The sequence below is a fragment of the Papio anubis genome, chromosome 7 (genome assembly GCF_008728515.1).
Source record: "Papio anubis isolate 15944 chromosome 7, Panubis1.0, whole genome shotgun sequence".
Classification (NCBI taxonomy): Eukaryota; Metazoa; Chordata; class Mammalia; order Primates; family Cercopithecidae; genus Papio; species Papio anubis.
Genome location: NC_044982.1, coordinates 157,676,101 through 157,690,140, shown reverse-complemented (window position 1 = coordinate 157,690,140; position 14,040 = coordinate 157,676,101). Strand labels below are relative to the sequence as shown.

At 40.6% G+C, this 14,040-nt stretch overlaps 1 protein-coding gene across 1 annotated transcript in view; it reads right to left on the bottom strand.

The window, feature by feature from the left end:
- Positions 1 to 14,040, bottom strand: part of OCA2 (OCA2 melanosomal transmembrane protein) — a 346,597-nt gene that overhangs the window by 110,125 nt on the left and 222,432 nt on the right. Inside the window, exons 20-21 of the mRNA XM_003900679.3 lie at positions 4,706 to 4,765; positions 4,009 to 4,113 (exon numbers count right to left, since the gene is read on the bottom strand). Coding sequence (XP_003900728.2) covers positions 4,009 to 4,113; positions 4,706 to 4,765 — 165 coding nt within the window. The remainder of the gene's footprint in view (positions 1 to 4,008; positions 4,114 to 4,705; positions 4,766 to 14,040) is intronic.

Here is a 14,040-nt window from a genome sequence, read left to right as displayed (position 1 = left end):
AAAAACTATGTACTATCCCTAGATAAACTCCTTTTCATCTTAAACTAACTAAAATAGGTTCTGTTCACTGCAACTGTTGTTTGAAATGCTGACACCACCATGTGCATTACAAACAGAATGATTTCCACTAAAGGACTAGGAATAAAATCAGTGCCTTCGAAACCAATTGATGGGTGGGGAGATGTGATGTATCAATCTAAAGAAGTCAGGAAATGATCGTGGAAAAAAAAAGAATTAGCAAGGAAAAAGCATTAAAAAAATGAAATGATGGTAATTAGTTCAAGTCGATAAGTCATTACAATAAATGTAAACATGTTAAACTATTTTCTTAAAAGACAAAGATTATCTGCTTTGAATTTTAAAAATCGACTTGCATTCTGCTTAAAAATGCAGTTGGAAAAAGGATTTTTAAAAAAACAATAAATAAATAAAGGACTGGAAAAAGATAAACCTGGCAGAGGCTCAGAGCAGAGATGGAGACCTTGTGCAAGGTACAAGAAATCAGCCACTGTGAAGTTACTAGATAATGAACCTTTAACAGCTAATACAATCACAAAGTAAATGATGCAAAAACGTGCTGAAGTGCGAGGAACAAACTAATTAAAAAAGTTCTCTGCTATATCAAAACAGATATATTGAAAAGAGATAAGTGAATCTAGAGAGGATAACAACACAATGACATGCTTATGTATGTTAATTATGAGCATTCTATATGTATGTTAACTGCTCACATATACTGAGAACATTTGAACATTTTATCTTCTTTGCCGCAGGATTTCCTTTTTGCTTATTTTGTAAGGAACAAAATATTATAAACAAATGTGAGGCTCCTTTCCTCCCTCAGGACCCAGGATTGTTTTCATCCTTCCCTCTCCTCAGGGAGCTGCCTTCATGAATTTGAATCATAACCACCTACACATCGGCCCACTGTGGGAGGAGCGAGGGCAGGATCCTGGCTCCTGTGGGTCAGCAGAGGCAGAAGCCAAGCACGGAGTGACCAAAGCAGCCAGTGGTCAGAAGCTGACACCCAGCTTTCTAGGCAGCAGCTGGAGAAAAACAGCCACATGGTAAGTCAGATGGTATTTCAGGGATTTCTAAGCACGAAATCCTATAGACCACCTGCAACGGAAACCAGGCTCTCAAAGAAGAAACAGCTGTACTCCCATTTTCACTGTAGCATTATTCAGAATAGCCAAGATACGGGAAAAACTTGCATGTCCACTGATGGACATGTGGATAAAGAAAATGTGGTATATGAATATACATGCAATGAAAGGTGATTTGGGCTTAAAAGGGCAGAAAATCCTGCTATTTGTGACAACATGGATGAACGCAGAGGGCATTATGCTATGTGAGATAAGCGAGTCACAGAAGGAGCAATCCGCCTGATTCCATGGTGTGCGGACTCTAAAATCGTCATGCTCGTGGAAGCAGAGAGTAGAATGGTGGCTGTCGAGGGTGGAGGGAGGGGGATGGGCAGAGGCTGCTCAATGGGTCAAGTTTCAGTTATCCCAGCCGGGTACGTTCCGGAGACCGTGGTATGACACAGTGCCTAGCGTTAATATGGTATTATGTACTTCAAAGTGTATTAAGAAGGCAGATGGGTGTTAAGTTTACCATGAAGCACACATACATACACATAAGCACATGTATGGAGATGATGCACGCGTTCGGTACCTCGATTGTGGTGACAGTATCACAGGTATACACATATGTCCAAATTCATGAAAACTTACACATTCAATAGGTGCAGATTTTTGTCAGTGACTTCAATACAGCTTTAAAAAAAAGTGGTAAAAAAACACTCAAAGGAAAGGAGAGGAGAAGGGAGTGAGGGAAAGTGGAGAGACCTCGATGCCCACCCATTTTGCAGATCCCTGCTCCAGGGAAGGGCCACGCGTCCCCTTCCCACCCAAGGACTGTGACCGTCGCCGTGTGCCACTTCCAGCCTGAGGCAGCAAACCCCAGTGGCTCCCCATGTCCCTCCCATGATGTGGCCACTGCAGATGCCTCATGCTGGCGTGGCACAGTCACTCAGGGGAGACACATGGGCTCTGAAGAGCTGCGTGTCCACCTCTGCACCCTGTGGCTGCTGTGGTCACGTTGTACGTGGCTTCCACCCCTGTGGACACACAGGAGTCAGCATCCTGCCCTCAGCACCCCCACAGCGGCCACTGCAGAGACAGGTGGGACCCACACTCATGAGGGCAGAGACGGTCCTGAGGCTCCAGGGGGAGAACAGACAGATGCCTGTTTATCTGCAATGTTGTATTTCTTAATAAAACAAACAAGAAATTCCAAGGCAAAGAGGATAAAATGTTGATACCTTCTCACTTCGGGTGGTAAACATGTGGATATTTGTCTTACTATTGTCTCTGATTCCATTTTTTTAAGGTAAATTTTAAGTAGTCACTAAAATTCATGGAACAAAACTGTGAAAGTGTCCTATTCTTAGAAAAAGGAACAACCTAAATCACCAATGTTAGGGCTCTTCAAATTCAGTCCAGAAAGGATCTGGGTCCAAACCTCAGAGCTCCCCGGAAGGTGGGGTTGAGCTGTGAGCGCGGGGCCAGAAGCAAGTATTGATGGAGGCTGTGTCGGGGTCCTGTGCTCGGGCCGCGTCTGTGGCCTCGCTGGCTGGGACAGTACGGACTCTCTGCAAACTGTGTTTCCCTGGAGAACAGGATGAACGCACAAGCCGCAGCTGAGGACGGGTAAGGGTAGCCCTGTCAGAAGGCGTCCGCCTGCCTGGGGCGCCGGGAGAGGTGGAGCCGGCTGGGCCACAGCTGGGACATTTGACCACAGCCGCAAGACTTCTCTAATGTGGAACTTCACCAAAAAATAACAACAGCCACCGAGTTCGTTCAGGATTACCACACCCAGACCTTGGAAGGAGAACAACAGCCAGGCAACTAGAGGGTCAACCTAGGCAGAAACTAAATTCCAGGCTGCAAGCGAGGGAGGCAGGTTCCCAGGTCTGCCTACGGTCAGTGCTGCACGAGCCCGGCCTGCCCTTTTCCCCACACAGCCAGGCCTGCTGCTCCAGTCCGGGGGTGCCCTTGTTCAGAACACGATACAGGGTGGTGGGATGTCTTGGGATCCCACAGGCTGTTCCCTGCGGGGAGCGGGGAGGCCCTCAGAGTCAGAAGAACAGAGGGCTCTCCCCTGTCCTGTGTCCTGCCATGGGGAGTGCTCACCATGCTTCTGGCCTGTTCCCTGCACACCTGGGACGACCTCAGGAGTTTGTGAGAGGACCCCAGCGACTTGTGTGCAAGCCCCTAGGCCTACCTTTACTTTCCCACACCTGGGTCACCAGTTCCTGCCCTGAGCCAAGCAATCGATGCCGGCAGAAGTCACACCAGAAACAGGCTCATCTGCCCAACTAAAGGTCTACGACGTGCACTTCCAGGCCCGGCTGGGGCTCAAGACCACACAGAGAACGAGAGATCTTGCCCAGGCCAAGCACTAGGAGACACACGGGCTGGTTAGAATAGCTTCTGCATCCGCAGCAAATGAAGATGGAAGTCTCTGTCTTTTGATGTCTCACAATTTTCAAAGGAAGGAAGGAAGGGAGGGAGGGAGGGAGGGAGGGAGGGAGGAGAGAGAAAGAAAGAAAAGAAAAAGAAAAGAGAAAAGAAAAGAAGGCAGGCAGGCAGGCAGGAAGGAAGGAAGGAAGGAAGGAAGGAAGGAAGGAAGGCAGGCAGACAGACAAGACAAGACAGCGTTTTCTGGGAGGGGTGGCAGCTCTCAGTGGCGTTGACCCCAAGACCACCAGTCACCCCAGGACGTGCCGTCCACAGCGGCTGCAGAGCCTCGGCTCCCCGCCTGCAGTCTGGGCTCTCGGCGCTCCCCGCCCAGCTGCCCCGGGCTCTGCTCACTTTTGTCCCCTACACCTGTGAGTGCAGCAAAGGAGCAGGCTTCATCCTCTGCTGCCTTAGGGAGGGAGGGTGAGCCCCAGGCTATGTCCAGGCTGAAGCTGAGCCCTCAACATGGAGACATGCAACTCACCATGGTAGCGGTGAATGGGATGTTGTCAATCAGGGACGACGCCAGGGCTGAGACCCACACCACCAGGACGATGGCGGCCGTGAGGCGCTGCTCCTCTGGGACCATCTGGAAGGAGGACAACAGAAGCTGCAGTGTTCCATCACATGCACTTTGGGTCAGATCCCACCAGCCGGGAGACTCAGAGGGGCCCGAGGGTGTCAGTCCTTCTTCTTACCCATCACAAGACCAAGGCAGACACAGGTGTGCAAGCCAGGGCCCCACACACACCAGGAGCCTCCGCTGGGTTTCTACCAGCAACGCCCAGCCATGCCCAGGCCTGCCAGCCCCTAGATGGGGAGGCAGAGTGACCCTGCCCCTCGTCCACATGTGGTGGCTGCGCACACTGGTCACACTGACCCGATGGCCTGGCAGACCACTGAGGCTGGGGTGCCTGCAGCACTCACTTACTGAGGCTGGCGTCGATCCCGCTCCTTCTCAGACAGGCTTTAAATAAAGTTAAAAGCAAAATAGCAAGCATCTGTAATTATATATTCTTTGGAAAAAGTCTCCCTTCATCTCTGGGCTGCACAGGATAGAACAGGTTCCCTGCTGTGCCTTTTTACATAATTAATGTGACCTGTTCTTACCAGAATTTTTTTTTTTTCACAAAATCAAAGAACAGTGGCTGGAGTACCTTCTATTATGGCATTTATTTTACCTTTATTAGCAAAGCAGTTTGTTCTCCAACATATTCTATTAAGTGGAGATGTGCCAACGCCTAGAAGAAAGGATGTGTGATGAGAATCAGTTTAAAACAGAAAATATATGCAAGATTAAAAAAAAGTCTTGAAAAGACGTGAACATAAGGTAGGCCCAGACTCCTGCTTCTTATAAAAGATCAGACTCAAATACACAGTCTATAAATAATTTACTATCATATATGCACAATGAAGAGTCACGGAGAAAAAGTCCAACAACAGTGGCAGAAATCCCTCATTGATCTGAGTTAATGTCCATGTTAAATTTAAATCCGAATGGAAGACTCTCTTTAAGACCTGTGTAAAGATACCGTTCAATCGCACATAATAAAATACCATTCCATACAGGTCTTTCAAGTAAGCAGCATTTCCAATTTCTTTTTAAAGTTAAACATCACAGAGTTTTAAAAGAATTTTTTAATGCAGTTTTTATAATCTTCAAAGAAAAGAAGGAAAAGTCTATTTAACTGGCACATGTAACTATTTCCACAGTACGAGGCAGATTCAGAAACCTGGACCCAGGGAAAGGCCGGAAAGAGCAGAAGAGAGAAGATGAGGCGCAGGAGCCTTCTGCCCAGGCTGCCAAGGTCCCGCGCAGGGACGCCCAGAGGCTGGCGACCGAGCCACCGTGGGAGGTCATCGGAAGGCAACACGTACCGGTGGCTCAGTTGCCCAGCAGCTCTGTGGGTGTGGCCTTTTCACCGTGATTCGATCATGCTGAAAGACTGCAAATATTGGAACTAGCAGCTTGTCTGTGCTTTTTTTTTAAATTTTTTAAATTTTTTTGTTTTTGTTTTTGAGACAGTTTTGCTCTATTGCTCAGGCTGGAGTGCAGTGGCGTGATCTCGGTTCACTGCAACCTCCACCTTCTGGGTTCAAGCGATTCTCCTGCCTCGGCCTCCCGAGTAGCTGGGATTACAGGCGCCCACCACCACACCTGGCTTATTTTTATATTTTTAGTAGAGATGGGGTTTCGCCATGTTGGCCAGGCTGATCTTAAACTCCTGACCTCAGGTGATCTGCCTGCCTCGGCCTCCCAAAGTACTGAGATGACAGGCGTGAGCCACTGTGCATGGCCAGCTTGTCCTTGTTTAAAGTAAGCTTAAGAATCTCAATCTGGCCAGGCGCGGTGGCTCAAGCCTGTAATCCCAGCACTTTGGGAGGCCGAGACGGGCGGATCACGAGGTCGGGAGATCGAGACCATCCTGGCTAACACGGTGAAACCCCGTCTCTACTAAAAAATACAAAAAACTAGCCGGGCGAGGTGGCGGGCGCCTGTAGTCCCAGCTACTCGGGAGGCTGAGGCAGGAGAATGGCGTAAACCCGGGAGGCGGAGCTTGCAGTGAGCTGAAATCCGCCCACGCCTGGGCGACAGGGCGAGACCCCCGCGACAAAAAAAAAAAAAAAAAAAAAAGAATCTCAATCTGCATGTAAGCTGGTAGCTGACCTTCATTTAAAAGCCATGGAGCCCAAATGTTGGGTCTTTAATCACAATTCTCCATCAAGTTTGCTTTTATAAGGAGAATCACTTCAGAGCAGGGTTTCTCACTCTGGCCCTGCTAATTTAGAGCCAGATCGTTCTCTGCTCTGGGGCTGGCCCATGCATTGTAAGATGCTGCACAGCAGCCCTGGCCTGGCCACACTCGATGCCAGTGGCACCTCACCACCACCAGCGTGACGGCCAAAGATGTCTCCAGACACAGCCACTGTCCTCTCTCTGGGGGAGTAAAATCACCCCGTTAAGAACCAATGTTCCCTGGGGGGTAAAATCACCCACTGTTAAAGAATGAAAAATGTATCATAATCCAAATTTTTTTAAATGAAACTTTAAAACTGAAAAAATGTTGAATGTAGCTATACCTTTTGCTTTGTTTGACATCATCAGTTGAAAGAAAAATCAGAGGCCTAAACCAGATTAAAATGTTCTGCCAAATGCCAAATAGGGATGGTCCTATGTGTATATGCCTCACACACACACACAGTATGGTGTGCACAACTTGATGTGTACCTATAGACATTTATATTTACATATTTAGTGTCATATAAGTATCCTAAATATCATGGTCCGAGTTATGTAGTGTAAGAAGACAAAATAAAGTAAAATCTTCAAAAAACTTGAATATTGCACCTAATAACTCAGCTCAAAATAACTGATCTCTTAATTTTTTTTAAAAAAAGTCAAAATATGAAGAAACTACAAATACACTCTTTTACAAAATGAAGTAATTATCTAGCACATCCCTGTCTATCAAGCCTAACACTGTAGGTATACAATGTGTATTTTACAGTATGCAAAGTTTATGTACAGTTGAAGATTATACCCATTACTTGTCTCCTTCATCAGCTTATACAGTGAAAAGATGATCGTGTAGCATAAGTCAGGATGTGAAACATCATTAGTCTGTCACAGAAATGCTGATTCAGCAATGACCTGATATCCTTGTCCCACTGAAATAAGCCAATACCATAAATCATTGCTACCACTTCTTTCAAAATGATAAACTAGGAGGTCTAAGAGTCCCTTCTTCAGCCAAACAAATGGACCCTAGATAAAACACACTTTTAACACATTCCAGATTAGCAAGACAATGTATTCCAAGGAATCTCTCCCCATGAAAATGTTTCCTGCAGCTGTCTAAGAGCTGCAAGACTTGAGTGGCACAGAATGGAACTGCGTGAAGCTCGAGGCTGATCAAGCCCTGAAGTCAGAGGAGGTGTGAATGCTTGTGAGGTTGTAGGCTCCACTAAGATTTCTCATACTGAGCTAAGATCCTTGAAATGCACCAAAATTATTCCCTGGCATCCAGCAGAGGCAGACACAGCAGTTTCTGGAGGAAAGCATCCCGCCTGCAGGCCCTCAGGAATCCCACAGAACAAGATGAAATGATGAGATTATAGTCTTGGATCTCCAGGGACACAGAAGACAAGCAGCATGAATGAGAGCAGAAACAACCAAAAGAGATTGAGCCAGACCCACAACTGCATGGATGAGAATTCATAGATACTGAATATAGAAGAGGAACTTTGCTTAAAGAAATTAGGGGTTAAGGAGTGTAAAAGTACCAATTAACATGGGCCCTCGATGAGTTAAGAATGAAGGCCGTCATCTCCAGATGACATTAAACCACCAAAAACACTAAAAGAGTGAGTATATAACTGCCAGGAAAGGGGAAGTAGAATTTTAAATAATTCTCAATCAAATTAAATAGTCAAAAATTGGCTAATCAAGAAAACTAAGGTAATAAATCATAATAGACATTTAAAATAATTTTGAATAAATAAAATGTAAATATAATCAAAATGCACACGAAAACTTGAGGGATGCAGCTAAAAGGAAATTTATAGTCAAATATACACAATGGGAAATACGAAGCATGAATATCAAAAGCTAAGTATCCATCTTTGTAAGTTAAGAAAATAACAACAAATTGAACCCAAAGTAGTGAAGAGAAAATTACAATTTTAAGTAGAAAATGGGAAAGAGAGAGAGTCACCAAAAACAACAATGAAAAAAGAGATCATCACTATAAAGATACTACAATAAACAGATAATGGAGTAAAATTACAAATCAACTCTAGCATTATTTTTGCTTTTATACAGATATCCAGTTGATTCAGCACCATTTGTTGAAAAAATGTTTTCTTTCCTAAATGAATTGCTTTGCCACTATGGTTTAAAATCAGTTGTATATTTAAAAAACACATAACACATATACAGAGTCTATTTCTGTACTCTCTATTCTGTTCCATTAATCTATGTCTATCTTTTGCCAGTACCACAGTCTTGATTACTATAGCTTTGTAGTAAGTCAAGAAATCAGGTAAGTGCTCCAAAAGTTGTCCTTTTGGGGAAAAAATGCTTTAGTTATTTGAATTTAGTCCCTTGAATGTCTACACAAATTGTATAATTAGCTTGTCATTCTCTGCAGAAAAACCTAGTTCAATTTTTATTAGAATTGTGCTTAAATCTGTAAGTCAATGTGGGAAGAACTGCACACTAAGCAACACTGAGTCTTCGGATCTATGGACAGACTGTATCTCTTCATTAGGTCTTTAGATCTTTTTCAAAAATTTCTTTTCAAAATATCTCAGTAATTTTTGTTCTAGGAATCTTGAGCATACTTTTTTTTTTTTAAGATTTATTCCTAGGTTTTTAAGGCTTTTAGTGTCATTATAAATGCAATTGTTTCTTAAATATTTTCCAATTATGTGCCACTAGTATATGATAATATATTGATTTTTGATACTGATCTTGTATCTTCTGACCTTGCTAAATTTATATATTAGCTCTGGTAGTACTGGATTTTTTGTAGACTACCTGAGATTTTCTACATAAACAATCACATAGCCTGTAAACAAGAACAGTTTTACTTCTCTCATTTTCATTTTTCTGCCATTTATTTCTTTATATTGTCATGTTACAAGAAGTAGGTTCTTCAGTACATTGTCTGTTGAATGGAAAAGGTGACTGCCTTGCTGCCAATCTCATGGAAAAACAATTAAGTTTTTCACCGTGAAGTATAAGGTTGGCTCCAGGTTTTTCAAAAACGCCTTTCATCAATTTGAGAATTCATGGTTTGCTCTCAAATGCTCTTTCTGCATCTATTGAAACGATCATATGGTTTTTCTCCTGCATTCTGTTAATATGGAAAATTATACTAGTTATTGAATGTTAAATCAACCTTGGATTTCTGGAATAAACGTTTTTTGATTATGCTGTACTATTTTATATACCATAGCATTTGATTTGATATCTTGCTTGATCTATGTGAGTGGGAGATGTTGATCTGTAATTTTCTTTTCACATAATACCTTTGTCTTAATACCAGGGTAATACTAGACCTACAAAATAAGTGGGGAACTGTCCCCCACCTCCATTATTTTCTGAAAGAGATTTATAGGGTTGGTATTATTTCTTACTCAATGTTCGAGAAGATTAAACAGGGAAGCCATTTGTGTTTGGACTTTTCCTTGTGTAAATAATTTTAATTACTAATTCAGCTGCTTTATTGATATAATTCTATTCAGATTTTCTATTAAAATGTGAGTCCATTTTGGTAAATTGTAGTTTTTAAGGAACTATTCCATTTCATGTAAGTTGTTGAATTTGTTGGTATAAATTTGTTACAGATTATCTTATTGTTTTTTAATCCCTGTAGGGTTTGTGTTGGTCACCTCTCATTTCTTGACGATACTGGTGATGTGTGTTCAATTGTTTCTTTTCAAAGAACCAGCTTTTTAGTTTAGTGGGGTTTTTTTTCTGCATTGTCTGTTTCCTACTTTGTTGATTCTGATCTTACTGTTATTATAATGTTTCTTCTTCCTATGTATTTTAGTTTTACTTTCCATTCCAGCTTCTTAAAGTAGAACATTAGATAGCTGATTTTAGATCTTTCTTATTTTCTGTTGTATTTCATCTACAAGTTTCCCTCTAAGCTAACTTTAGCTGCACTCAAAAATTTTTTATATATTTTCAACAACATTTTACTTTGTAATACTATCTTATTCCCTTGTGATTTCATTTTTGACTCATGACTTAACAAGAAGTGTATTTTTGACTTTCCAGACATTGAGGTTTTCCCAGGCTGCTATTGATTTCTAACTTAAATTTGTTGTGGTCATAGTACGTAATCCTTATGATGTAATATTATAATATTGGTGAATGGACCATGTATACATGAAAAGACTGAATTCTGTGGTTGTTGGATATAGTGTTCTACAAATGTCAATTGAATCAAGGTGGTTGATAATGTTATTCATAGCTTCTATGGCTTTCCTGATTTTTTTTTTTTGGTCTAGGTGTTCTATCAATTTCTGAACAGTGATAAAATCTTCTTCTATGATTCTGGAATTGTCTATTTTGTTTTACTTTAGTGAATCAATTGCATCTTGAGTATTTACCAGGGACATTCATAATTGTTATATCTTCCTTATAATCTGTCTCATTTATTATTAAATGTCCCTCATTATGTCCAATTATATTATGTGTATTGAAGTTTACCCTATGCCACTTTGGCCTTTTATGCTTATTATTTGCATGCCATGTATTTTTCCATTCATTTACTTTCAACATATCTCTATACTTAATTGAAAAGTATGTCTTATATCATTGCTCAGCCTTTCAACTAAGATCAAGGGTAAAGTATGTCTCTTATGAGCAGCATTTACTACAGCCTTACTTCCTTATCTGCTTTCTCAATATTTTCCTCTTACTGGGAATGTTTGCAGTTAACATAATTATTGATATAGTTGTATTCAGGTCAAAAAAATTATCATTTATTTTCTGTTTGTCTCTTCTTTTTTTATTCATTTCTGTGCCCATTTTCTTGCTTTCTTTTGGGTTACTTGAATACTATTTTATTTTCATCAGTTGGCTTTTAATAATAATTAATAATATTAAGTATTAAATATTATTATTCTTAATAATTTTTATTTTTAGTACTTACTCCATGAATTAAAATATAGATATGTAACTTCTTTACAGCCTAAAGTTTTATTGCATCAAGTAAAATGTACAAGCTTTGAAATGATAAAAGTCACTTTACCTCTCCCATTTCCTCTTATAGTATAGTTTACATCTTGTGGTATATATTGTATATATTACACTTTATGGTATATGTTACATCTATATACGTAAAACTCCCACCAGACAATATTATAATTTATACTTTCAACCATCAAATCTATTTTGAAGAACTTAAGAGGGAAAAAAGTTATCTTTTACACTTACCTACTTTTACCATTTCTGCTGTTCTTCATCCCTAAAGATCTAATTTCTCTGTAATATCATTTTGCTTCATCCTGGAGAAATTCCATTAACATGTCTTATAGAGCAAGTCTGCTGGAAATGAATTCCAGTCATTTTCTTCATCTGAGAATGTCTCTCTTGTTTTCCTTTATTCCTGAATATTATGCTAGATACAGAATTCTGGCTTGAAAGTTCTTTTCTTTCAGCACTTAAAGAAGGTGCTCCACTATCTACTTGCCTCCAGGATTTCTGATGAGAAATTTGCAGTCATTCAAATCCTAGTCCCTTGTATGCAATGTATCACTCTTCTCTCACTGTTTTCAAGATTTTTTTCTTATTTTTAGTTTTCAGCACTATGATTATGATGTGTCCAGGCATGTTTTCCTTTATTTCATCCTGTGTTTTCACTGAATTTCATGAAATTGTAAATGTGCCTTTGCAAGATTGATAATTCCCTGTCATTATCTCTTCAAATATCTTTTTCTCTTAATCTCTTGCTCCTCTTCTCTGAAGCTCCAATTGTTTTTAATATTTGGAAATATTTATTATTTTTTAAATTTAATTTTAAGTTCCAGGACAAATGTGCAGGAAGTACAGGTTTATTACATAGGTAAACGTCTGCCATGGTAGTTTGCTGCACCTATCAACCCATCACCTAGGCATTAAGCCCCACATGCATTAGCTATTTATCCTGATGTTCTCCCTCCCCCTTTTCCCCCTTGACAGGATCCAGTGTGGGTTGTTCCCCTCTTTCTATCCATTGTTCTCATTGTTCAGCTCCCACTTATAAAATGAGAACATGCAGAGTGTGGTTTTCTGTTCCTGTGCTAACTTGCTGAAGATGACGGCTTCCAGCTCCATCATGTCCCTTCAAAGGACATGACCTTGCTTCTTTTCATGGCTGCAGAGTATTCCATGGTGTATATGTACCACATTGTCTTTATCCAGGCTATCATCGTAGGGCATTTGGGTTGATTCCATGTCTTTGCTATTGTGAATAGTGCTGCAGTGAACATATGCATGCATGTATCTTTAGAGAAGAATGATTTATATTCCTTTGGGTATATACCCAGCAATGGGATTGCTGGGTTAAATTGTATTTTGGGCCCTAGGTCTCTGAGGAATCACCACACTGTCTTCCACAATTGTTGAACTACTTTACATTTACACCAACAGAGTAAAAGCGTTTCTATTTCTCCACAGTGTCTGTTGTTTCTTGACTTTTTAATAATTGCCATTCTGACTGATGTGAGATCTCATTGTGGTTTTGCTTTGCATTTCTCTAATGATTAGTGATGTTGAGATTTTTTTCTTAAGTTTGTTGGTTGCATGAATGTCTTCTTTTGAGAAGTGTCTGTTCATGTCGTTTGCCCACTTTTTAATGTGGTTGTTGGTTTTCTTATTGTAAATTTGTTTAAGTTCCTTATAGATTCTGGATATTAGACCTTTGCCAGATGGATAGAGTGCAAAAATTTTCTCCCATTCTGTAGGTTGTCCGTTCATGCTGATGATAGTTTCTTTTGCTGTGCAGAAGCTCTTTAGTTTAATTAGATCCCATTTGTCAACTTTTGCTTTTGTTGTAATTGCTTTTGACATTTTTGTCATGAAATCTATGTTTGTGTCTATGTCCTGAATGATATTGCCTAGATTTTCTTCTAGGGTTTTTATAATTCTGGGCTTTATATTTAAGTCTTTAATCCGTCTTGAATTAATTTTTGTATAAGGTATAAGGAAGAGGTCCAGTTTCAATTTTCTGCATGTGGCTGGCCAGTTTTCCAAGCACCATTTATTAAATAGGGAATCCTATCCCCATTGCTTGTTTTTGTCAGGTTTGCTGAAGATCAGATGGTTATAGATGTGCAGTCTTATTTCTGAGATCTTTATTCTGTTCCATTGGTCTGTGTGTCTTTTTGTGCCAGTACCATGCTGTTTTGATTACTGAAGCCTCGGGGTATAGTTTGAAATTGGACAGCAGGATGCCTCCAGCTTTGTTCTTTTTGCTTAGGATTATCTTGGCTATACGGGCTCATTTTTGGTTCCATATTAATTTTAAAGTAGTTTTTTCCAATTCTGTGAAGAATGTCAATGGTAATTTAATGGGAATAGCATTGAATCTATAAATTACTTTGGGCAGTATAGCCATTTTCACAATATTGATTCTTCTTCGTATCCATGAGCATGGTATGTTTTTCCATTTCTTTGTGTCCTCTCTGTTTTCCTTGAGCAGTGATTTGTAGTTCTCCTTAAAGAAGTCCTTCACTTCCCTTGTTAGCTGTATTCCTAGGTATTTTATTCTCTTTGTAGCAATTGTGAATGGGAGTTCATTCATGATTTCGCTCTCTGCTTGTGTATTGTTGGTGTATAGGAATACCTGCGATTTTTGCACATTGTTTTTGTATCCTGAGACTTTGCTGAAGTTGTTTATCAGCTTAAGAAGCTTTTGGACTGACAGGATGGGGTGTTCTAGATATAGGATCATGTCATCTGCAAAGAGAGACAGTTTGACTTCCTCTCTTCCTATTTGAATACCCTTTATTTCTTTCTCTT